This window comes from Prionailurus viverrinus, chromosome F2, assembly GCF_022837055.1.
Source record: "Prionailurus viverrinus isolate Anna chromosome F2, UM_Priviv_1.0, whole genome shotgun sequence".
NCBI lineage: Eukaryota > Metazoa > Chordata > Mammalia > Carnivora > Felidae > Prionailurus > Prionailurus viverrinus.
Genome location: NC_062578.1, coordinates 83,420,712 through 83,445,324, shown reverse-complemented (window position 1 = coordinate 83,445,324; position 24,613 = coordinate 83,420,712). Strand labels below are relative to the sequence as shown.

The 24,613-nt window shown below is 61.4% G+C and overlaps 3 protein-coding genes across 4 annotated transcripts; 2 read left to right on the top strand and 1 right to left on the bottom strand.

The window, feature by feature from the left end:
• Positions 1-33: 33 nt before the first annotated feature.
• Positions 34-7,689, bottom strand: KIFC2 (kinesin family member C2). 2 transcript variants are annotated; one of them, XM_047842037.1, is made up of 19 exons: positions 7,303-7,689; positions 6,980-7,061; positions 6,648-6,805; positions 6,391-6,529; positions 6,105-6,229; positions 5,956-6,021; positions 5,738-5,866; positions 5,231-5,308; positions 5,001-5,115; positions 4,814-4,923; positions 4,273-4,381; positions 4,006-4,163; positions 3,753-3,826; positions 2,167-2,236; positions 1,926-2,047; positions 1,714-1,837; positions 1,444-1,573; positions 1,098-1,354; positions 34-1,012 (listed from the first exon to the last, which is right to left on the bottom strand). In XM_047842037.1, the coding sequence occupies exons 1-19, from the start codon at positions 7,399-7,401 to the stop codon at positions 755-757; spliced, it is 2,403 nt and encodes an 800-aa protein (XP_047697993.1). In that variant the 5' UTR covers positions 7,402-7,689; the 3' UTR covers positions 34-754. The 2 variants fall into 2 exon arrangements, with proteins under 2 accessions (XP_047697993.1, XP_047697994.1); XM_047842038.1 differs by lacking the exon at positions 3,753-3,826 and having other exon boundaries at positions 2,132-2,236; positions 7,303-7,684.
• A 36-nt stretch (positions 7,690-7,725) lies between these two features.
• TMEM276 (transmembrane protein 276) lies at positions 7,726-10,788 on the top strand. Its single transcript, XM_047842040.1, has 3 exons — positions 7,726-8,395; positions 8,645-8,742; positions 8,956-10,788. The coding sequence occupies exons 2-3, from the start codon at positions 8,650-8,652 to the stop codon at positions 9,439-9,441; spliced, it is 579 nt and encodes a 192-aa protein (XP_047697996.1). The 5' UTR covers positions 7,726-8,395; positions 8,645-8,649; the 3' UTR covers positions 9,442-10,788.
• Positions 10,789-10,949: 161 nt separating this feature from the next.
• On the top strand, positions 10,950-23,416 carry LOC125156257 (cysteine and histidine-rich protein 1). The gene is made up of 4 exons (XM_047842039.1): positions 10,950-11,342; positions 19,844-20,082; positions 20,850-21,061; positions 22,658-23,416. The coding sequence occupies exons 1-4, from the start codon at positions 10,965-10,967 to the stop codon at positions 23,047-23,049; spliced, it is 1,221 nt and encodes a 406-aa protein (XP_047697995.1). The 5' UTR covers positions 10,950-10,964; the 3' UTR covers positions 23,050-23,416.
• Positions 23,417-24,613: the final 1,197 nt, after the last annotated feature.

Below are 24,613 nucleotides of genomic sequence, written 5' to 3'. Positions count from 1 at the left end.
CCACAGCAGCTTTGAAACACCAGGCACCAGCGATGCTGAGAATCCACGATATTTATTGGACTACCCCACAAAGGTGGTGGTCTGGCTAGGCATCACCCTGGCCCCCAGGGTCTGTCATGCCTCTCCTACCCCCAGAGGCAAGGCTGGAAAGAGTGGGGACTTTGCTTGCAGTAGCCCCTTCCTGATCCCACTTTCTCTGACCCTCTCTGTCCGTCCATCCTTCCTTCCGTCCATCCATCACCATGTGTCACTTCCTCTCCCTGGCTCCACGCTGGGGGAGGGAGAACCTAATGGTGGCTCCAGCCTGTCCTGTCCTCCCTCATCTGCCTGGGAATGAGGTAGCACCTTTTTGGGGAAAGGAAATCAAGACCCTACTCGTTTTGGGTGGTGGTAGTGGGGAAGATAACAGTAAAGGAGTAGACAACATTTTAATGCCAAGTCTGATTTTTGGTGATGGGGTGGTGATCTGGAGGGTAAGCACTTGGTCGTCGGGGGTCTACCTCCCAGGGCTCTCTCATCCCCTGCTGTGGGCCGAGATAACAGCAAATGGTGATAAGGAGGAAACTGAGGGCCTGGGGGAGGGAGGGCCAATCACGCCCCTAGGCTTGATACTCCTCGCGGGGGCAGGGGAGCCAACTCGGGGGGGGGGGGGGCGGGGGGGCAGCGGGCCCCCCCAGAGATCGAGGAGGTTGTGAGGGCGTAAGAGATTTGCCGCCTCTGCCGGCAGAGGCGGGCTCCAACTCCAGGGGCTAAACTACAAGGGCGCGGCGTCCTTTTGGGTCCCGAGGCCTGAGCTGGAGCCGCTGCCCGGGCCGGGTCCCGGAGGGCTGCCGGGGGACGGCGTAGGAGTGCAGGGGGTCCCGGTAAGTGGCGTGTCGGTGCTGAGCGAAGAGGGCGTCCCGGAGCGCGGGGCCCTGCAGCGCCGGGCTGGCCCCAGCTCCACTCGGCCCACTCGCTCGGCGAACTTGAGCGAGCACACGGTCTCGCCGAGATCCTCGGGCCGCGTGGAAATCTGCGGGGAAGCGGCTCTGGTGGGCGGGCCCGGGGCGGGCGGCGCCGGGCTTGCAAACCACCCTCCCGCGCCTGCGGCCGCCCACCTGCAACAACAGCACCGCGGTGGCGCCAGGCCCGAGCGCCGGCTGCAGCAGGCGCGTGAGCTGCGAATCGCGGAAGGGCACGTGGGGCCGGCGGGCGCGCAGCGCGGCCATCACGCCTCCCAGGGCCAGCAGCGAGCGATTGATAGTCCGGGCCTCCCGCAGACGCTGGGCGCCGTCTCGGTCTCCGCGCGACGGGCCGGCCGCCCCTGCCTTCCAGGCACGCTCCGATCCGGCCAGGTCCACCAGGTGCAGTGTGCCTGCAGGGGCGAGCGAGCCCGTCGTGGAGGGAGCCCAGGTTTCGGGTGCTGCGAGGCCCCCCGCAGGGCTCAGGCGCGCGCTGCGGTACCTGCGGTGCCTGGACCGCGCGGTGGGGACGCCGTACGCAGTGTCAGTGTGACCAGGGCATGCGACCGTGAGCTGTGCGGGTTCTTGGTGGTGGCGGCGGTGGCCCGGTTGCTCCTCCCCAGGCTCAGCATCTGGAGGGCGGAGCGATAGGGCCTGCCTGCTGCCGGGTCTGCGTCCGTCCCCGGGTGGGAGCACAGGCGGGGCCCTGAAGGCCTGCGGGGAGGCGGTGGGTGGGGGTGGGGTGAGTGCAGTGCCACCCGGGCAGCCTTACCTGGTGAAGCATCTCCAGGTCGGGCACGTCCCAGTAGGTGAGGCCAGCCACCTGAATGCCCCCCTGGCCTGCTGGGCCCTGCCTCACGGCCAGGCGCTCAGGAGGCCCTGGGGCTAGCAGGTCCCTGCAGAGAAAGAGAAGGGCTTGGTTTCTGAGGGTCCTAGGGTCACTGACAGGGCACAGGGTGCGGAGGAGGCGCTGCAGGCCCTGACCTGACAGCCTCATTGTAGATCTCCACCATGCTGAGAGTCACACGGTGCTGCCCTTCAGTCCCCATCTCCTGGAACAGTGACTGCAGTGCCCTAGGAGCTATGCCAGGGTCCTCTGGTGGGCCCTGGGCACAGGGTGGGGTGCCACATCAGGCTCCCATCCGAGCCCCTGGCCCCAGGAGCCACCCAGGGTCCCCCCCCCTTCCCACCTCCATACTGTAGGTCTTCCCTGTCCCTGTCTGACCGTAGGTGAAAATGCAGACACTGTAGCCTTGGAGGCAGGACAGCACGGCTGGCTCCAGCTCCCTGAAGACCTAGGGGTAGGAGGGGTGGGAGGAGTCCTAAGCCCCAGGACCTGAGACACAGTTGGAAGGAAGCTTGATTCCCCTGGGAGGTTGGCCCTAGGGGAGCATGGTGGAAGTGTGGATCTCCCAACAGGTAGAAGACGCTCCCCGGAGAAGGTGGCATTTAACAAGAATTTGCCAGGCAAAGAAGGGAAGGGATGTGACAAAAGAAGAAACAGGAGACGCAGGGCACTGGAATTCTGAGGTCCACTAGGGAGGCCCAGGGAGCAGCAGCCAAGAGCCCAAATGGTGGGCTTGGCTGCCAGGTTCAAACCCCAGGTGTGATTGGAAGCAAAGCACATAGCGTCCTTTCAGGCCAAGAGTTTCCCTCTGTAAGGTGATGACTATAGTGGCACCTGCTGTAGGGAGTAAAGGGGAGCATGTACCAAGAGGCCTAGCAGCATTTGGCTTACAAATGACCAGCCCAGAAAGGCTCCACAGGTGTGCAGGTTGGTGGCCAGCCAAGATCACTGGAACCCTGGCCTTGCAAGGGTGCAGAGAGGCGGCTGAGGGGGAGGCGGGGCTGGGACTTGTATCCTGTTGGCAACCGGACCCCAACAGCAGCCTTTTGAGCAGCAACATGGCCAGCTTTTGTGGCCCGGGGGGCTGGCAACTGAATAGCCTGTGAGTGCTGCCTCATGCGTTGGCTGCCAACAATGAGGGCAGAATCCACAATTGCCAGTGAGGTCACCAAGATTCCATGAACGGAAGGAAGCACTGGGGGTAACCGTGATGGAGGGACTGTGGTGCCCTTGCAGAGATGGGAAACACAGGTGAGGGGGCTCAGTGAAAGATGCCTTTGTTTCCTTTATTCAGACCCATTGAACTGGAGAGCCCTGTCCAGAGGGCTGCCCAGAAAGCAGCGGACAAGGGGGGCCTGCACAGGGCTGCTAAAGCTTGGGATGCAGGCTGAGGCCAGGGGGAGTGTGTGAAATAGAGAAATAGGTGAAAAACAGCTGTGGTGCTCCAGGAAGTGGGGGAGGGAGCCCTGACCGCCTGCCAAAGACTCATCACACAGTGTCCCCCTGAGGCCAGGTTGGAATCTGTTAGCGCTGCCCCTTCCCTACTCCCCTCCCAGCTCTGAGCCTCCATTTCCTGAGCTTTGGGAGTTCTGATGGGGAAGCATGTAGACAGAGACAGGGAGTGTGCGAAGGCCAGGTGGCTGGCGGGCCTGGCAGGAAAGGGGCGGAGGGAAGGAAGCGGGGTCTGCACCAGGCAGTGGGAGAGCACTGGGGCTGGATACCACCTGCTCACCCTTACGCCCTCACTGCCTTCTTGGCCACAGGGCAAGGAGGTGAGCCTACCCTCAGAGCTGGCCCACTCCCCCAGGGCTGGAAGAGGGGGAAGGAGGTCACAGCAGTGTCCCCACCACAGCAACACCCGAGCTGTGCTCTGCAGCCGGCTCTGCATGAGCAGTAACCATCATCTCAGACAAGTTCACCTTCCTTAGTGTCTTGGTAAAAAAGTTACTTTTTAAAACGTTGACCTTCCTGTTAAATCAGAAAAGGCTCGTTTCCACTGGAACTGCAGAGCTTGGTGGGGGGATGCAGATGGAAATTTCTGGAAGGAAAGGAGGTACCCAGCTAGGCTGTCATTCCTGCCTCCCAGATCTTCCTGCTCCCTTCCCTTCGCTGAAGTCCAGCCACTGGGGAAGCCTGATGAAAGGGGGAACCCGAAGCCTCTTCGGACTCTGGGGCAGTATGAGGGAAGGTCAGCACAGGGCAAGGGCGGAGCATCACCTCCTCCTGGCTGGCCTCTGGAGAGAAGACCCAGTCCAGGCGGAAGCGACGCTGGCGCCCTCGATAGCAGGTGGTGACAGTGCCGCTGGGGCCAGGCTCCAAGCTCACCAGGCTGGAGGGTGTCCCTGGCCTCAGTCGACACAGCACACGGATATTTCCTGGGATGGAGATCAGATCAGTAGGCTGCCTCCCACGCCCCGAAGCGTGCAGAGGCTCCACTTCCTCCAGCTTGCCGCCCCACTCCTCCACTTCCCAAGCCTGCCATACCCTTGAGCTCCAGCAGCCGCCCCGGGCATCCAGTTGGGGGCCCCTGCTGCTCCTCAGGGAGCTGAGTCCCAGCCCCTCCAGCTGACAGAGCCCCCAGGGCCCAGGATACCTGGTGGAATAGGGATGCGAGGAAGTGGGGGCAGCAAAGGAACTGGGGGTGGGGCGGGTGCTGAGGGCAAGATGGTACCACCAGCTGTGGTGACCTACAACTTTCAGTGGCTTTGAGCCCCTAGGGGCATCATACAGTGGGCCCAGGATGGAGACTCAGAATCTCAGGAGGATCATGGGAAGACCTTTGTCTCCTCTGGGGTTGGCCATCTTATGAGGGGTTTACAGTCCCCCCAGTTTGCACAGACAGAAATGAGATCACACCCAGGGTGTGTGAGATCACAAGCTGTTCTGGTTCCAGAGCCTACAACCTCCATTAGAGCAGGCAGCTCCCAGGGGCTGGGAAGGAAGAAAGAACAAGGGCTCCCCATGGAAGAACAGTGACTGGGCTGCCCAGAGAGCATGTTCTGGAGAGAGGGCAGATGGTCCTGACCTGGCCCCGGGCCTCACTGAGCGAACACTGACAGCTCTGGGTAAATGTGCTGACCAGTCCTCGGAGGTCCCCACAGCCCTGTCGCAGACTGGCCATACGTGCCCGAAGTCCTGGCAGGGAGAGTTTGTTGTGAGGGAAAGCCCAGACCACATGGCCTTCCCATGAGCCCTCTGGACCCCGCCCTTACCTGCCAGCTGCCCAAGCATCTGCTGCAGCTCCCGTCTGCAGTTCTGCTCAGTCTCCTGCTGGAGCTGCCGAAGGGCCCCCCGAAGGCCCTGCAGCTGCACCTCCTGCACCCCCAGCTGTCCCACCCAATTCCACCCCTGTCACTGAGGAAATAGGCACTTACCAGGCCCTGCCTCAGATACCCCCCTCCCAGTGCACCAAGACTTCCCGGCCCCTGGGCTCAGCGCCCACCTGGACCTGAAGTGCTTCTGTGGTGTCCTGGGCTTCCTGAAGCCGACTCTGGAGCTCCACCAATGCCTCTGCCTCCTCCTGTGGGAAGGGTGGGAGCTGTGTCAGCTATGGAGCCAGGAGGGAACTCAGGGAGGGGCACTCCAGCAGCCCCATTTCATGGATGGGGAAGTCAAACAGACAGGCAGAGCTGCTCATGAATTCATGTCTCCCAATCCCAGACAGGACTCCTTTTCCCAAGTCCCTCTGCTCTTCTGGGGTCCATCACTTGGAAAGCCATAGGACAGGGTCGAGGTATTCTCCATGGGCATTGGTCCCTTGCTGGGGCAACTTTGCACAGACCGTCCCAGGGCCTGTCCACAATCCTAGTCTCTGACCCTTAAAGGTCAAAGATGTCCCCCTGCCTCCCTTCCAGCAGCGTTAGATCCTGAGGAAGCATGGGCAGTGTTGCAGGAAGCCAAGTGTTCAGGAGCCCCAGACTGCAAAAATGGTAGCAGCTAAGGAGGATACCTGGGGGGCCCTGGTGGAGGGGCCAGGGCCCCAGTGCAGCAGAAGGTCCCGAGTGAGGCTCAGGCTCTGTTTCAGAGCCTCATTCTCCAGGGTTAGATGCTGAACCCTTTTCTCTGAGTCTGTCGCCCCCTGGCGGAGAAAGAGGCCCTCTAACTCACCTGAAAGCTGGGGCTCCCTCTCGTGTCCCCCTCCTGGAGCCCCACCCCCAGCAGCCTTACCACGCCCAGGCGCAAGCGGCCCAGCTCCTCTTCCTGCAGTTCGAGTTGCTGCTTCAGCTCCTCTAGCTGGGAAGGAGGGAGGGGCACAGGGTGGAGCATGTCCTTCCACTCCCTCCCACCCCAGTCCTGGGCCCTTCCGGGCCCCTCACCTGTCCAAGGATGAGCTGCTCCAGCCGCTGCCAAGCTCTCTGGTCCTCCTCCAACTGGGGAGGGTTCTGCCCTTGGGCCTCACCCCTTGGTGAAAGGGAAGGGCTTTCTTCTTGAGGTGGGGATCCTGGGGTGGGGTGGACCCAGTTAGGACTGATCAGGTCTCTAACCTGAAGGAGGGGACACCTCGGGAGCAAGGCTGGGCATGGGCCCTGAACAACGAGCCACTCAGTTTCTGCTGGACTTCACTCCCTCCACTCCCTTTTCAACTCACTACTCCTTACGCACCAGCAGGTGTGGGAGGCTGCACCTCCGAGCCTGGATGAATACCCTGGGGCAGGGCCTGCCTCCCCCTGGGGCTCCGAATCCATGCCAGGAGGGCCAAGAGCTGACCGGTCACCGTCAACAGTGGGGGGACATCGCTCGGCTGTAAAGGAGATAAGAATCGGAGCGAAGGAGACTGAGGTGATGACAGCCACGGGGAGACCCAGGACTGTGGATAGAGTATGAGTTTCCCGAGGAAGGACGCTCGGCAAACCGCTCACCTTGCTCAGGTCAGGGTTCCGGCAGCTCTCTTCCGCCCCCAGCTGGACGGAGAGGAACTCAGCAAGACGCACGAGAGCCTCTTCCAGGGAGACCTCGGTAGAGCGGCCCTCGGCTCCCTCTTCCGGCCCATCCTCAGACTCAGAGCAGCCTGTGAGGCCTGATAGCGGGAAAGGGAGGCTTGCGGTTCACGTGTTGGAGGGTAGGCCACCAGAAGGCACCAGCTGTGTTCCTCCCTCCCAAAGAGGTCACGGGCACCCCTCCCTCTCTCCGACGGCAGGGTTCTCTCACGGTCCCGGGGACGCAGCTCTCCCGATGCACCGACGGCACCTACCGACCAGGCCTGTCAGCTCGGTCCACAGTTCTGCCGTGGGCTGGTCGGGGCGGCGGCGACCCCCGGGCTTGCCACCGGCACTCTAGGGAGGGAGCAGCGAGACCCCGAAGGAGTGGGTAGGCAGCCTGTGGGGCTCTTTCCCCCCAGGAACCTGGCCAAGGGAGTTGCGGCTGAGGTCTCCGCTTCCAACACCAGAACAGAGACGGGGTCCTCGGCACGGCCCTCCTCCCCAGCGTCGGCGCCTGGGAACGTACGCTGCGCGGGCCCGCAAAACCCGCTCTCGAGAAGGGGGTCGCGGGCTGTGCAGCGCCCGCTCCGCTCACCTGGGCGGGGTCCCCGGGGTCGCTGGCCACCGCAGCCCCGCCATCCCTACGGAAGAGGCTGTAGAAGATGTAGATGAGCAGCGAGTAGAAGGCGTACATGGGAGCGCGGGGCGGCAGAGGGCCCCGCTTCGCGCCGCCCCGCGTCCCGGCGCCCCGACTCCGCGCCCGCGCGGTGCAAAGCCGGTGCGCATGCTCGAGACGGCCGCCCCCACGGCCCCGCTCCCGCGAGTGGAGGACGCGCGCGCGAGGAAAGGGGATGCCAGAAACAGGGGCCCCCGGGGCTGCACCCGGACACCTGCCCCGCGCCTCCCACTCCCACTTCACGGAGACCCCGGGCTGAAAGCGCCCACGGCCTCCACACACCCCCTCCTCGGAATCCTTCCTAACCCTCGGCGGAGGCCCCCACAGCTCTCGCCCCTTAGAGCCATCAGCCCTGGGGAATCCAAGAGCCCCTCCCCACGTAACCCCTTCCTCATAGCTCCGCCCCAGTCCCGCCCAGATCTCTTCACAGCCCCTCCCCACTCATCCCTCCCCTCCCAGCTCCGCCCATACCGCTCACAGCCAATCCCCTCCCCTCAAGGCTCCGCCCACGACCCTCCCCTTTCTCGGGCCCATCCCTTCACAGCTCCTCCCCTCACCACAGAGTCCCTCCAAACCACTTGGCTATCGCACCCGGGCCGTGGTACAGAGCGGCCTCCTCCTAGTCGCCTCTCCGCCCTGACAACCTCTTCTTGCTGTCCTAGAACGTCCTCTTCGTCCAGGCCCCGCCCCCACCCACCCGCCGCTCTAGCCTCCGCTCCTCTCGTTGGTTCGCGCCCGGACAGCGCGGGGAGGAAGCCGGAGACCCGGCGGCAGCCGGCGGGTGGCAGGGTGGCAGGGTGGCGGGCGACGCCAATCTACAGCTCGCCCCTGGGGTGCGGCCTCGCAGCTCAGCCACCGCCGACGGCCTGCTCCCTAGCTCCTTCCAGGCCAGGTTCTGAAAACGGCGCTTCCCAGAGCGCAGAGACCAGGCCGAGTGGGCCTGCGCGCAACTCTCCCCAAGGTCTGGCACCCCGACTTGGATTCCAGGGCCCCAGACCTCACGTCTAACCAGGTCAGGCCCTGCGCCGCTTTTTCCCTTCTTTTCCCGGCCAAATTAGGTTCTTCCTCCCCACAATTGTGTCCAGTGGCCCCAGGGCTCTGGAAAGTTTCGGATGAGCCTTTCCCAATATTTAGAAATGGGGCTCTGGAAACTGGTAGTCCTGGAGAGTCTCGCTTAGGGCTCCTGGTCGCCGGCTTCTGGGTTTTCTTCCAATCCAAAGTTGAAGATCCCCTTCTTGTTTCACATTTACTACCACCCGAGGTGGCATGGCCCCCAAGCCGTGGAGTGAGTGGAGCACGACCCTGTCCCACCTAGCGCTGGGAGTGGTGTCTCTGCACGCAGCGGTGAGCACTGCCCAGGTGAGTACACTGGGGCCAGGCAGGGGTGTATCCCACTCCCAGATTGCAATGACCTGGATCAGGTCCAGTTCCCCGGATCAGGGAAAGGGTGGTGGGAGGCTGACTGTGGGGGCCAGGGTTGCATGAGACTTCCACACTCTTCCCTCCTTAAAGGGAAGTCCTGGCTACCCGCCCCCCCCCCCCCCCCATCTCCTCCTATCCTTGTGCTGACAGGCAAGTCGAGGGGCCGCTGCTGGCTTCCTGCTCCAGGCCTTGGCCTCTGCCACCTTGCTGGCCCCAGGGCTGGGCACAGATGAAGACTGTCTTGCTGGAGCCTGGGTGGCCACTGTCATCGGCCTGCCCCTTCTGGCCTTCGATTTCCACTGGGTGAATGGGGACCGCTCCTCTGCCAACCTACTCCTGGGAGGAGGAATGGTGCTGGCAGTGGCTGGTGACCACCTTGGTGCTGAGGGCCGTTCTGTAGCTGGTCAGGCAGTGGTGCTGGTGGTTGCAGTGACGATCCTCATTGTGGCTGTTTTCACGACCAACACTTATGGAATGTGGGGGGGCGCAATGTTGGGAGCTGCAGGCCTCCTGAGCCGGCTGGAGGAGGACAAAGTTCTGCTGCTTCCAAAGGAGGATGTCTGTCGCTGTGCCCTGGCTGCAGGCAGTTGGGCCTACCACCGAGCCCTGCACACACAGCGCCTGCAGTGGGAGTGATGTTTGCAGAGAGCAAGGTGGGGCTTCAGCCCTGGCTACCACCTTCCCCTCCTACAGGCCTGCTCCTATGGGCCTCCTCCCCTAAGGATGGACTCTCTTGCCTCCCAAAGAGAGCTTGCTGCACGGTGATGGATGCCTTGGCCAGGAGACAGAGTCTGGGCACTGTCCCTCCTCTGGCTGAGTTTGGGGACTCACCTAGACAAGAATTAAGGAGATGGGGCCCCAGGCACGTTTTGGGGCCTGATGTTGGGCAGGCCATGGTTTTGGATTCAGAGAGAGGCTTGGTCTCCAATAAACCTTAGGGATTCAGCAGGAATATGGAATCTGCCCATTCTTGAAAGGGATCGAGGGAGGGGTCCTCCAGTGAGTTTTCTAAAGCTCCAGGGCAGCAACTGGTTTCCCTGTGCAAAGAAAGGGGCTGCCCTGGAACTAGCCCTGGGGCATCACCCAGCCTGACCTCCTGCTGTCACCTTTGTCAGGAGGGCCCCTAGATTGAGAAGACCTACTTCTGGGCCCTTGCTCTCTTGGGACATAGTAGAGTTCTGAATATCCTTGGTACAACCTGGCAGGTGGCACTCTGGGACAGTGACCTTCACGGGCTGCCTGTTGGGGTGGGAGCAGGGAAGGGCTGTATTACAGCTGTCCTCAGAACTGCACAATCCCACTCAGCTGACTTGACATGTACTCATCTGCCCACTCGCCTGTGTAAGGCAGGTCCTGATTTCCCAAGACCCTCACTTTTCTCAATGGACCCCTCCTCAGCTCCTAACCCCAGGGTTAGGAAATGGGTTTGGGCAGAACAGTGGGTTAGATTCGGGGTCCAGAGTCCTTTCTCGAGATATTCTATGCTTGCGTCTATTCTATGCGTGCTTCCTGTGGAAGCACACCTGGTCCCACACAAGAAGGACCTGAGTGGCCGATGGGGTTTTTCACTCCAGCGAGCCAGGCCAGAGATTCTTGCACGCAAACATGAGTGTTGGGGGACAAAAGCGCAAGCACATCCCAACGTGGCGGTCCAGGGATGCCCACCAACCGGGTGGCCTCGGCTAGTGGGCCGCACCCTAGACGGACCGGAAGCGGCGCGCACGCCCCCAACCCTAGGATTTCCCTGCCCCGAGCGCGCGCCCCCCCGCAGGTCGCCCTGGGCCCCGCCCTCTTCCTGCCTACTTTCTGCAGGGGCGGGCCCTCGGGCGTCCCTGCGCGCCCATTGGGTCTGGCTGACGTGCCATCTAGCCCTGGGCGGCTCTTCCATTGGCCCCGCACGGCTCACGTGACAGGGAGACCGAGGGGGCGGTGGCGGCGGCAGGGGGAACGAGCAGCGAAAACAAAGATGGCGGCCGCGCCGGGGTCGGTGGCCGCGGCGGCTTCGGGGCGACGCGCGGGCCAGACCCACTGAGGCGGCGGCGCAGGGAGCGGGGTTGCGGGGTCGCGGCGGCAGCGAGAGGGCGGCGGGAGCGCGCGGCGCCCCTAACCTCCAGCCGCGGGTGCGCGCCGGCACCCGCCCGCCGGGCCGACCGGCCGCGATGTCCGGCGCGGAGGAGGCCGGCGGGGGCGGGCCGGCCGCGGGGCCTGCCGGCGCCGTGCCAGCTGGGGCCGGGGTCGGGGCTGGGGTCGGGGTCGGGGCCGGGCCAGGGGCGGCCGCGGGGCCGGCGGCGGCAGCGGCTCTGGGCGAGGCGGCGGGGCCCGGGCTCCCGGACGAGGCGGGCCTGGCAGGCGCCCGGCAGCTGCAGGAGGCGGCCGGCGACCCCGACGCGCCGCCCAAGAAGCGGCTGCGGGCGGCCGAGGCAGCCGAGGCGGCGGCGGCGGCGGCGGCGGCGGGCAGCGGGAAGCTGGAGGAGCGTCTCTACTCGGTGCTGTGCTGCACCGTCTGCCTGGACCTGCCTAAGGCCTCCGTGTACCAGGTAGGGCCGCCGGCCCGACCCCGACCCAGCCCGGCTGCAGCCCCGCCGCGGCCGCCCCCCTCCCTGGGCACCGCGTATCCTCGGAAGGCAGGTCTGAGCTCCGGGGCCCAACAGTCGGGATACCGGCGGCTCTTCGGAAGCTTTACATTCTCCTTCTGTTAGCACTTTATTTCCTACTGCTAACCAGCTTCTTGTACTGACTTCTCTTGTTCCCAGATCCGAATCTTTCACTTCTTCACTTTCCGGGTTTCCCCACTGCCCCCACCTCAGCACTCCCCAGCTCACCCTCTCAAGCTGCCCCCAGGGAAAGCTGGTGACAGATACCCACATTCCGCGCCCCTTCGCTCTCCTCCCTCCGCCCCCGCCCCCCCCCCCCAGCCTGCTCCCCTCATTCTTGAGCTCCCTGGGCTTGGGGAGACCCTGGTCTTTCCTCTTCACTCAACAGCTCTTTCTCTATTCTTTTAGTAGCCACACCCCCGAAACCTGCCTTCAAGCTCTTGTCATGTACCTTCTACCTCTTTATTGAAAGAACTCTCTTTGCCTTTCATTTTGGCAGAGAATTGAAAGGAGTGGATCACCTCTTTTCCCTTCCCCTCATTTCTTCCTCTGGGTGAACTACCTGCATCAAACCCCACAGTCTGGGTCCCTCCTCTCTTCCCAGGCTGACCTTATGTTTTCTGTATATGCTATGCCTTAAGTTAGATTCCCACCCCTTCCTACTTTACCCACACCAGGCCTGGCTTCTCAGGCTACCAGCACTCCAGGAGGTGTGTCCACCCTCCTTTTACCATCTGAGAATCCAGAATGTTGGCTTGACTCCGTCCTTAGCCAGCCACAGCCCTCAGAGAGGGGACTTGGCCCAGGTGGATCTTACACGGGCATCACAGAGCAGCAGGGGCCACACCTTGGCCCTAGAATGAGTTTACAGTGTGCTCTCTTCTTTGTCCACCTGTCTCTCTCCCCACCCCCACCCCTCTTATAGGCTTCCTCCCAGAATCCTTTTGAGGAATGGAACAGGTTCTCGGTCACCTTTCTTTGCACTTATAGGACTGGTGATGGCTGATGGGGCTTTGTTCTGTTACTCAAACAGGGGGCCATGGGCGAGAGGGCCATTTTTGTAGTAAGCAGTACCGAGCTAACCTGGGTTGCCATTTCCCCCGCCTCTAGATCTCCAAATCCTTCCCTGCTTTGGCATGACGTAGCTTAGGAGGACCCTGGCGTACCCAGGTGACAGAGGAAAGAGAAGGCATTGGCAGGGAAGTGGGTTGAGTTCTTTGGGATGAGGGCACTGGCTCTCTGCCTAACCTCCTGGCCAGAGGCCCTAGCTCAGGAATACCACAGGCCTTCTGACCCAATTGGAGGAGCACTTCCCATGGACCCTCAGCCTTGGAGGGACCCTTCAGGAATTGCCCCCTCTCCAGCCCATTTTCTCCTTGCCGGTGACCTTTTGATCCTCTCAGGTGGAAGAAGTCTTCCTTCCTTGGGTCTTAAATGAGAGCCCAAAAAAGCCAAGCCAATGATGGGTTGTGGGGGAGGGTCCCAGGGGAATTTGGGGTTCTCCCCCTGTCCTGTGAGTGGGCTAGACCTGGCCCTGGCACGATGACAGGCCACATGGTGCTGCTTCCTGGTCCACTCAGCACAGAGAGCCAAAGCTGTGCCTCTGGCCAGAGCTACCGGTGATGGGGCCTCTGAGCCTGGCTGGTTCAAACCGGCCTGCAGTGTGCTGGGAGCTGAGCTCCGTCCTGGGCAGACTGGAGGCAGGCAGCTAAACAGCTGTGATGGAGAGAGTAGAGGAGCTGAGATAGCCCTGACCTGTGGCCTTCCCATGACCTAGTGGGCTCTGCTCAGCAGCTTCCCTGGAAACAGGCCTGCTGAGCAAGGAGAGACCATGACGCTGAACTGTAGGCTTTAGCACCGGCCCCTGCCCTACCTCCATTCTTCCAAAGTGACAGCTGGGCCTTGATAGGGAGTTGTTTCTCTCTCATCTCTGGATGCCTAGACAAAGCTCTAGAACATGTGATCAGTGGTAGAGCCCTTGGCTCTAGAAGGGTTGACGAGAGTCCTGCCACGGATCGGAACGTGCTTTGGTTGCTGGAAGCCATGCCGTGGGTGGGGGCATGCCTGGCATGGATGTATAGCAGTGCCCACGAGGGGCCTGAGGGATGAGCTGGAGGAAGGAGGGAAGGCTTCTTGGTGGCTCCCCACTGCGTGTGACCTGGATGGGGGCATTGAGGGTAGGGGTGGGGACGACCCTGGATGCATCTGAGCTGGGTTTGCTCCCAGGAGGATCTGGTCATAAATGGCGTAGGCCCTATACATGCTGTCTCCTAACCTTCGTGTCCCTGGTTGGGTCCCACTGCTGACCATTATCTCTTGGCCTGGCCTCGGCCCCTCCATTTCTGGGGGTCTTCTTTGGTATGCCGTGTTGACTGTCCTTTTTCGGTGGGCTGGTCTCAGGCATGTGATGTGTTCCATTCTCTGTTCCTACCAGCAACGTTTCTCCTGACTCCACCAGGACACACAGCTTGGAGCAGGCACCAGCCACGCTGTGCGTCTGGGGACTGTCTCAGATGGTGCCCAGCTCTGGGGTGAGGAGAATTACCAGTGGCCATGGTGAGCCCAGTGCACTGTGCCTGGCTGGGTCTGCAGGGGACAATTCCATGGGCCTCTGGAGTTGGCTGAGTGCGTGGCAACTTGAGAGTGCTGTGGCCACCAGCCCCCACATCCATGCCACCAGGGGAGCCTTGGTGGTGGCAAGAGCTCACCTGGAGCAGACTTCTCCGGCTGTTGTGGAGCCTGAGCCCCTGGCTTCACACAGCTGGCTCTCCCACACATCTAGCACATCAAACCACACACCTGGGCTGGGAAACCTGCTTTCGTATAAGAGCAAGGCAGTCATGCAAATGGTTTTCACCATGGCCTACTTTAAGGTAGGTCAGGTCAGATCAAGGACAGAGTAGGTTCAGCAGATGCTGGCTTTGATGTTCTTTGTGTGGGTGTTGGGTGTGTCCTTGGTGACTGGCCCGACATCTCCAGGTGGGGGCAGGAGGACTGGAGTTGCAACAGGGACACTCATGCAGGAGTGAGCAACAGGCACCTGCTGTAGATACAGAACTGTGGTGCCAGGGCGATGCGACCCGGCCCCCTCGGCATATGGGAGCGCCTCCTCTGGGGGAAACAAAGGCAGCCTTTCTGGTGACTGGAGCATTGAAGATGCAACCTTATCCTGATCTCCTTCCCAGGCTGTCCCCCAACCCTACACACAAGGCCCCGTGTGTCCTCTGTGTGACACACCTGGTATGACCCTGCAGACATCACCTAGGCCCTCAGCTGTGGTCCAGCATCTGGAGGGAGGGGCCACAAGCTCTCCCAACCCCTCGCTGGGCTCTCTGCCAGAAAAAGTTCCCCGTGACCTCCATCAGGGTGAAGGAGTAGGCAGGGGGATCTTTCACAGGATGTGGCCCCAACTGGCTTTCTGGCCCACCACTCCTGGCCTCAGACCTTGGCCTGCCAGCAACACACCTCACCCCTCCAGCCTTTTGCTCCTGTGCCCCTTCCGCCTGCGTGCCCCGTCCCCACTCCTACTTCTCTTCTGGGGCCCTACAGAGGCAGTGACCCTGTTCTGTAGCCATTGTCTCTCCCTGCTACAGGATGCTTGTCCTCGCTTCACGGGGCACTTGCCAGTTTCTGCCCTGTGGGAGCACAGGGGATGTCTTGCTGTGCCTCTCGCCCCCAGGCCTCCGGTCTCCACCAGGACCTGCCTCATGCCCTGGCGCAAGGGGACTGGATACTTGATTGGCAGTCACGTTGGTAAAAAAAAAAAAAAAAACAACTAGGAAACGGGGGTGGGTCCACCTCTGTCCAGGCTCCAGCCAGTGTGCTCACAGGCCCTGGGGGGCATCCCGTCACTGTCAGCATGCCTGATGCTGCAGGCTCTATTCTAAATGATGTTTAAGGAATCCCCTGCGGGGCTGCCTGCCCACCTGGCCTGGGATTCTCTTCTCTAGCTCCTGGCTCTCGCCTTGAGGTGAGAAAGGTAGCAGAAAAGAGCTACAGAAGTGTATCTGCCTAGGTATCTGAAACAAGAGCATAGAAAGGGCAAAGTTTCTGGACTCTGGCCACATGAGAAGTTTTATTTTTTCGTGGTGGTGGTTTGTCACTTGAGTTGCCTTTTGATCCAGGGTGTATCCACATTCTGAGCAAGAGCCTCAGTCCTGACTCCGGGGTTAGCCTGATGACAGGAGCCCAAGGTCCGGGGCTTAAAACCAGAAATGTGGCGGAGAGCTAGAGTCCTGGCTTTACCTAAAACACCTTTGTTCCTTGGACACAGTGAGGTCCCTCTTAGGCCACCTGAGTTAAGAGATTGAGGAGACCTCAGGCCAAACGTGGGGGGTGTGGAGTGCCCTGCAGCCCTGATGGGCATGGTGAAGGGGGGCCTGCAGCTGGGCTAAGGAGCAGTTTTGCGGTTAGTGCCCTCAGCTATGCTTTTGATGGTGAGCTGCTCTCACGGGCCTAGGATTTGAGGGGACGATGTATGCCAGGCTTGAAAGAGGGCCTGAAAGGCCAACTGACCAAGGCTTGGTTTCCAGAAGACAGGGTGGGGTGGCTGGGTGTTTTCTAAGACCCTCTCATAGCCCAAGGCCTGGGGTCAGGGCTCCCCACTCATGAGTCTGGAAGGTACATTCAGCTCCTTAGCCCAGGGGGAAGCTGACCTGGGTGCCTGTAAGCTGCCTGTGCCCAGGTAGAGAGAGGGAGGGACCGCTGGGTGACGTCCTGCAGGGACAGGTACAAATGCCCATTCCTGGGCCATTTGCGGAGCGCTTTGGAGGGGATTGCTGTGGCTTGGATGGGGCTAGGGACTTCAGGGATGAGGGAGGGGCTTTTGCTGAAATTGCACACCTGTGCCAAGAGTCCCTTCTGAGGCTCTGCAGGTGGGGGCCATGTGACTGGCCGGCCAGGCTCTGCTCTGTGATGGCCATGGTGAGTGTTTATTCTGTGCCTGTCGTGTTGGGAGCCAAGCCATGCTGTGGTACGTGTTGTCTCACCCCACATGATGAAGTGAGTCGGTCTTTGTCATTCTTTGTGCCTAAGTAGAGTGAGGCCCAGAGAGGGAAGCAACAAGCCAGGGTTATGCTGCTGGTGACCTATAGGCTAGAGTCTAAGCCACCATCTGTCCTGGGAGGCTCTGTAATGTTCTGAGTTGGGAGGCCCTTCTTCCTGCCCCTCCTCCCATCAGGATCTTACCGGCAGCCCGGGTGGGCGCTGCAGGAGCTGCTGCTTGGGGTACCCAGGCTCTTGGGAGCTTGGCTGTAGCATGTGGAGTGGGACATTCTGGCCTGTTCTGGCTGGGGCTGTCCATCAAAGGCTTGGCGGGCAGCTGATACTGTGCAAAGCCCTTTGGGACTCAGCTTCTGGCTGGGCAAATCAGGGTAGGTGCAGTCCAGCCTAGCCACTGAGGAGGCTGGGTCTACATTAGCATGTGGCCAGGCCTGCATGTGGAGTCAGGGTCTTGCTCGGGAGGACAGTGAGGGCCTGGATAGCAGGGAGGGCTCTGGAGCCTGGTGACTGCCCTGCTGTGGACAGATCTCCTGGGCTGGGTGTCAGCTGGACCCAGGCCAGCCACCTTGTTTCCACCCAGGAGCATCCCGTGGGTACCTGGTGAGGCGCTGGCTGTGTGTGGGTATCAGCTTGTCTCTTGGCCGGGCTGCAGCATCTTGCTGGCTCACTGTCTTCCAGCTCTCAACTGAGCTGTTGGGATCTACGGGGCAGGGGCCCTACCTCTCCCCCAAGGAGGGCAAGTTTCAGTGCTTCTTTGTGGAATCCTATCACCTAAACCCGTGTTGGGTCTAGAGGCCGCAGGAGGAAAGGGGTGGGAGCTGGCGTGAGAGCTTGGATGTTCCTGCAGCCCCCGAGCTCTAAGGAGGGGCCTATTGGGAGGGGTATGCAGGCCACCTCTCTCTGCCTCAGAATAGCGGGGTTTCAGGGCAGTGCCGGGAGGTGAGCAGTCACACACGTGGTAACCTTGGTGTTCCTCAGGTCTTAGGACGCCATCCAAGCCTCTCACCCTCAGGTCCACACACCCCCAGCTGGGCCACCCTGAAATAGAAGAGATGCCAGGTGGGTGTTGTCGCTGTTCTGCTCAGGCCAGTGGTGACTGCAGAGCTGAGCGCTGCCCGGGCAACCTCTCACCAGGAAGCATCGAGAACTAGAGTGCATATGGAGTGGTGTGGGGCCCTGGGCCCTGGGGGTGGGGGGGGGGGGCAGGGTCTCATAGTGTGCATCTGGCCAGGCTTCCTCATTGAGGGTGCCGGGCACTGGTCGTGGCTTCACTGAATGTGGTTCTCTGTGGTTTGGCCTCCCTTCCAGGGGGCGGCCTGAAGTCTCCCCCTCCTGTGAGTTAGTAGTTAGATCGCGTGTTCAGCTTCCCTGTGCCTTCTGCACACCCCAACAGTCTTCTCTCTGGGGCTCGGGTTTGGCAAACCCAGGCCTCTGTCGGGCTCAGGCCCGCGGTGGGGGCTGTGATTAAAGGTATGCCCCAGGCCCTTGGTCTCTGTGCTTCCTACAGGGTGGCAGGGGCCTATGGCATCTGTGTCCCCCTCTTCTCCAGTCACCGCATCTCTGGCTTCTCCACTGACCTCTGGGAGTAGACAGGGTAGACTGCCTTCCCAGCCTGCTCCTCCTGTGAGCAGGCCTCAGCCCTTCCCAACTACTTCTCGGATCCCTTGGGTAGCTGGTAAGGTGCTGGCTGAATGTGGGTATTGGCTTGTCCCTTGGCTGGGCCAGCAGCACTCTGCACCTAGCCTGTGTGTCCAGTGCTGGCACAGGCCCACCCCCGTCAGACCCTTTTCCTCCAAACCTGAGCCCAGCCAGCGCCTCCTCCACATCTTACACATTTTAATTTTTGACCTGACTTAGAAATTGAGATTTTAGTGCAGATAATCTGTGGGGCGTTTGTGTGGACACGGATTCAACGTGTGAGGCCTTTGTCCCCAACCAGCCTACCCCCACCGGTCCTCAGCACGTAAGTCCCACCACTCACTAGACCCCAGGCCTGGCATATGGGTGCCAAGAGCTCACAGCCTACCCTAGCTCCCCAGCTCTGGGTGCACAGACCCCTGAAGTGGTGGGATGGCAGCGGGTGTTTACTGAGGACCCCGTGTGTGTGGATGTGGCCAGGCCTTTACTGCACTGCACCCCCCTCCCAGAAGGGTCCTGGACCTCAAGGGAAGCTTGTGGCCCAGTGGCTTTCTGGAGGTTTGCCACAGCTGGTGAGCCCAGGCTAGCTGCTGGCGAGACCTCTGATGGCACTGTCTGCCCCTTTACCCCCAGCTGGCTGTGGGAGAGTCTCCAAGTGGAAATCCAGCCACCCTTGGCAGAACCCCCATGTGTCCCCTCAATGTTCCCTGACCTCTGCTCCTCCCCATCTGCCGCTGCAGGTTTTTACTAGTCAGGATCTAGGGAAGATCTAGTCTAGGGAAGGTGTGTCTGCCCTCAGGGGACACTCAGCTCAAGTCTTTGCTCTTGTGTCTCTTGGTTTCTCTGTGGGCCTCTCCTGCCCTTCTTACTAGGAGCCCCTGGAGGGCCAACCCCACAGCCTGTGTATCTCTCTCGACGGCACCAAGTGAGCACTCAGGAGGTATGTGTGGAATCAGTCAGAGACCCAACACAGGACTTGAGCAGGCAGCCCACTGCCCACATGCGCAAGGACTCCCAGCAAGGCGCAGGTTGCTGGCAGACAGTGTCTGGGCCTCAGATCTGCGGGTTCACAAAACGAGGGGGCCCGGCTCCTACCGACCTAGTTCAGCGATATGTCCTGCCTGTAGCTCCCATTCTCCCCTCCAGGCATGCACTGTGCCCACACATCTTGTCCCAGGCCAACTGGGCCTCCTCACCTGCCACAGCTCTGTGCAGTTTTTAGGAAGTGCCTTGCCGGTAGCCAGCCTTACTGCGTGGGTGGCAACTACACTCTCACCAGTGCAGGCCAAGGAGGGCTGGAGTGGAGGGGCCAGGCCCCCAGCCGCCAGCACAGGGGAGCAGTGTCTACTGCCCCACTTGACAGCTGCTGGCCAAGTGCCACAGCCATGCCCAGACAAGAGCCTGTGTTCCTGTAGGCGTCCCGAAATCAGGGCCTCTAGGGGACTCTCGAGGCAGTCCCTAGCTCCTGGGATGGGAAGAGGCCAGGCTTCAAGCCCCAGTGTGGCCAAACCAATCACCACTAGTGGTCCTGCCTCGGTGGAGATCTGTTACCTCTGTAAGCCACCAGGGGCCACTTTTGAGTCACCCACCTCTCCACAGGAGCTCCATCGGCCCGTGTCTTTGCAGTGTTCCAGGAAAAAGGCCTGTCCTACCTGAGCAGTGGCTCTGTTTGCTAAACAACAGCGTGCCTGTGCCTCTCCTCGCCAGCAGTCCCTTCTGCAGCTGGAGCTGGCAGGGCATGCTGGTGCGTGCGTGTGTGCACGTCCTGCAAGTCTGTGAGCTCATCTTCCTTTCCTTCTTCGCAGTGTACTAACGGTCACTTGATGTGCGCTGGCTGTTTTATCCACCTACTAGCAGATGCCCGGCTGAAGGAGGAGCAGGCCACGTGCCCTAACTGTCGTTGTGAGATCAGTAAGAGCCTCTGCTGCCGCAACCTGGCTGTGGAGAAAGCCGTGAGCGAGCTGCCCTCCGAGTGTGGCTTCTGCCTGCGCCAGTTTCCCCGCTCCCTCCTGGAGAGGCACCAGAAAGAGGAGTGCCAGGACAGGTAACCGCCTGGGCCGGCCTGCCCACCAGAGGCTCAGCCACGCGTGTGGGGCCCAGGACGGGTCTGGAGGCCACCCTGGTGCAGGCGAGGCCGCAGCATGTGGGATGCTCTGGTTGTGTTGCCCTGGCCTTGGGTTCTGCACACATGGCCCGGTGACAGCCTAGAAGGAATGGGCTAGGGTGGAGCTACACAGGACCCAGGCCCTCGACGGGCTGGGGGTGGGGGTGGGGCCCCACAGAGGGCAGGGGGCTTGGATCTGGACCCAGTGCCTGTTTGGACAGCACCCTGGCTCTCCAGGGTTCTCTGGCTGCATGGTGGCCTCTTAGAGGCTATCTGTCCTTGGCATCCTGGGGCCCAGGAGAGCATGACAAGTTCTAGGAACTTGGTGTGAAGCTGCACGGGCACCCCCACCCAGCCCCTGCTGGTTGACACTGCCATCTGCCAGTGGGGCCAGGCCACCGAGCCTCGCTTGGCATGAAGCTGCATAGGGTGCGAGACCATGGTCAGTGGCCACTGTTATTAAGCAGGAGAGAGAGTCCTCACAGCAAAGGGTGTAGGTGGCCTGTGTAGCCACAGCTCTCATGTGCTACTTTTCTCTCACACACACTCTGACCCCTTCCTGAGAGCTGGCACATGGGGAAAATGGCCTTCGGGGGGTAGTCTGTATATGAGCAGGGCTAGGCAGAGGCCCACCTTTGGAGGACCACTGGGCAGAGCCACCTCCCGCAGGGCGCAGGCCGTGACCACGGTGCTCGCCTCCTCCCTAGGGTGACCCAGTGCAAATATAAGCGCATCGGCTGCCCGTGGCATGGCCCCTTCCACGAGCTGACGGTGCATGAGGCTGCGTGCGCCCACCCAACCAAGACGGGCAACGAGCTGATGGAGATCCTAGACGAGATGGACCAGAGCCACCGCAAGGAGATGCAGCTCTACAACAGCATCTTCAGTCTGCTCAGCTTTGAGAAGATCGGTTACACAGGTGAGGCGCCCCACGGCCCACTGCATGCCACACAGGCTGAGGGGGGATGCGGCCGCTGGGAGCCTGGGGAGCAGTGGGCTCTGAGCAGTGAGCACAGGCCATGCTGGATGGCCAGGCTCTGGACAAGCTTTTGGCGAATGGGAGGACACCTTGGGGGCGAAGATGTGCCAGAGGCCGAGCAGGGGATGGGCCGGGGCAGGACCCCGGGGGCACCTGCATGGCTCTCAGAGGCCCTCTCACCTGTCCTCCCCTCCCCGGCCCTGCCACCCTAATGACGTGGCATCCTACTGCGTGGGGCTGCACAGCCTTGGGACAGTCAGGGTCTAAGCAGAAGGTGGGTGTGTCTTGGAGGGCCCGGGAGCTAGAGGCCTGTCCTGTGGAGCCAAAGGCGAGAAGAGCACTCAGCACATCCGGTCCTGCCTGCAGGCAATTACTGCAGTGGCCTCGGGCTTCCTGAGGCCATCGAGAAGATGCTCAGGGGCGGGGCTCCTGAATGAGCTGAGGGTGCCCGGCTCAAAATGCAGAGCCGGGAGTGGACGCCCAGAGACGGGCAGGCTGGACCGCACTCGGGCCCACTGGATCTCATGGGCTCTCCTGGCCACGGCCACTGCCTTTGGACATGCTGGGGAGCAGGAACCAGGCCAGAGCCTGGTCCAGACACAGAGAACAGCGAGAAGCACCTGCTGCCACTGGGGCCACTCAGGGAGACTGCGACCCTCTACTACTCAGCCCACACCAGGCAGCCGGCTCAGAGCATCAAGGGCGGTCGCAGGCAACCAGTCACACCATGCTGCCTGGACTAGGCCTTGGCTAGGTGTAGGCCTGCACAGGCCCGGGAGGCCGAGGGCCAGCAGCCTCAGCAGCGGCAGGTCATGGCCCCTGGTTAGTTGCAGCCTCAGCTGCCCTGGTGGGCGCCATGGCACAAACAGTCCGGGCCGGGCCTTGTGGGTCTGGGCAGGCCAAGGCATCATGATTGTGGCGGTGGCTGGGCAGGGATCCTCATCCACACAGGAAGGACTGGCCACCTCCATGGAGGGACTCGCGGGCCGTGGGCCCCGGGCTGTGCTGAGAGAACTGTGTGACAGCACAGGAGCCCAGCACTGGGCCACACGCCAGCGCTCTGCCTTGCGCCCCGTGCGGGCTCACGTGCCACCCGCCTGCCTGCCCGACCGCCCGCCGGCTTTTCTGGCAGCTCTGTATCAGAACCAATAAAGTGCACTTGTTCTCAGAACGCATCCTGTCTGTGTGTCTGCTTACCCACGCCCCTGGGTGGGCCTCCCTCTGCCTGGGCTGGGCCCCGGGGGAGGCGAAGAGGGAGGCCAGCGGGGGTCGGGCCGCTCACTTCTTTCAGCCTCTGGACTCCCTGCAGCTAATGCGTGTTACTTCTGTTTGTGGTTGTTTCCCCCAAAGCTTGTGTGCGCCTCCATTTGCCATAATTGCGTTTGACTTGCCTTGTGACAAGTAGAGCACGCTGTGTCCTCCTGGTAAGTCGCCTTCCTCCCTGGCTGAGCCTGCATCCTCGGCCTTCGGAAGGCACCGCCACCCGGCCCCACCCACACTGACTGCCGGCTCTTCCCGGCCTGTCTGTCTCCACAGAGGTCCAGTTTCGGCCATACCGCACAGATGACTTCATCACGCGCCTGTACTACGAGACGCCAAGGTTCACGGTGCTGAACCAGACGTGGGTCCTGAAGGCACGCGTGAACGACTCGGAGCGGAACCCCAACCTGTCATGCAAGCGCACACTCTCCTTCCAGCTCCTCCTCAAGAGCAAGGTCACGGCGCCCCTGGAGTGCTCCTTCCTGCTGCTCAAGGGCCCGTACGATGATGTAAAGATCAGCCCCGTCATCTACCACTTTGTCTTCACCAACGAGAGCAACGAGACGGACTACGTGCCACTGCCCATCGTCGACTCTGTGGAGTGCAACAAGCTGCTAGCCGCCAAGAACATCAACCTGCGGCTCTTCCTGTTCCAGATACAGAAGTAGGCGGCGCCGCGCTGCCCGCGCCTGCCCCGCAGCGGCCTCGCAGTGCCGTCTGACCGTTTTAGCAGAGGAGAAGGAACAGATGCAAACATTGGGAAGGTCTGCATGCGTGTGCGAAGGTGTGAGTGCTCTCACCTCGCCCTCCGCCCCGCCTCCCCTGTCCCAGGCACCGGAGGCCGGGCCACCTGCAGAGGAGACGGTGGCTCAGGGACACAATGGGGCTAAGCCCGTGGCCATGCCCTGGCCCCCATGGCGCAGTGAGGCGCACCGTCTGCTCTGGGCTGCGCCCGGCCCCTGGGCCGGGCTCAGGGAGCACGCTGACTTCAGACGGCATATTTGATTGCAATTAAAAAGGCACCCTTGTTTCCTACTTTCTGTTTTGTTCGAGGGAAAGGTGTGGCTGTAATTGGACATCGGGGGAGCTTTGGTTTGGCCTGGGGGTCAGAGCCCGCAGGTCCTTGTTATTACGCCTCCATGCACGCCCCCCGCCAGAGACTCAGAGACACTGCCCCCTCTGTCACAGGCCTGGGCAGGGGAGCAAGCAGGACCTGGGTCTTGCAGCAGCCCCAGCGCACACATGCGCGCAACCACGCACACACACACACACGCACACACACACGCACACACACACCAGCTGCTCCAGAGAGATAGGACTTGGCCGCCAGGGCTCAGCAGATGCTTCGGAATGCAGGGTGAAATTCTGTCTCTTTCCAGGAAAACAAAATTAAACTCTTCACAGGCTCTTCTATAACTTATGTAAATTTAGCAAGAGAGAATCTATTTTCTGTATTCAGCCTTGAGAGCGCAGCCTCCCCAGCCTGTGAGGGAAGCTGTGGGGGCCGCAGGCAGTGAGCTAGCCTGGCTGGGAGGTTTCCAGTGGGCTGGCCATCCCCGTGCTGCTATCAGGAACTGGCTGCCACCTCCCAGAGGTCAGTCCCTGGGCGACGTGGCTTCTCACTGGAGGGAGCTCTTCACGGCCTCAGTGAGCAGTGAGCAGGCCCTGTGTGGGGGCCTCATGGGGAGGGTAGGAGCCCTGTGTGGAGGACCCTGAGACCTTCGGAGCCGCTGGAGAGGGGAAAGCTTGGCTCCCTCCTTTGCTTAGGAGACACATCTCTTTTGCGATAGGGTTCTGCTGCTTCAATACCAAAGAACCGTTTCCTTCGACCCAGGCCTGGGCTACCCCACACTTCAGAGCAGTCTCTGCCCTCCTCCACCAGCCTCGCTCCCCATTTCCAGGGCCCTGTAGGCTCAGCACTTGGGGCAGCCCTGACAGTAAGCGTGCAGAGCCGCAGGCCTGGCCTTTCCCTGTGGTCCCTCCCTCTCCTGGCCCGAGAGTTGGGGGCTGAAAAATAGAGGTAAGGAGCCATGCATGGGGTAGAGTGAGAGTCTCATCCCAGTGCCTAGCTCAGGCAGCCCTCTGAGCCAATTCTCACCCCAGGGCAGCTCGCTTAGTTCTACTGAGAAGACTATTTGGCTTCCTGTTTCCAGTCTAGGGTGTGGGGCTTATGGGGCAACCCCCTCCTGCAAGGCCACCTGTGCCTGGCCACTGAGGACACCTAGAGGTGCT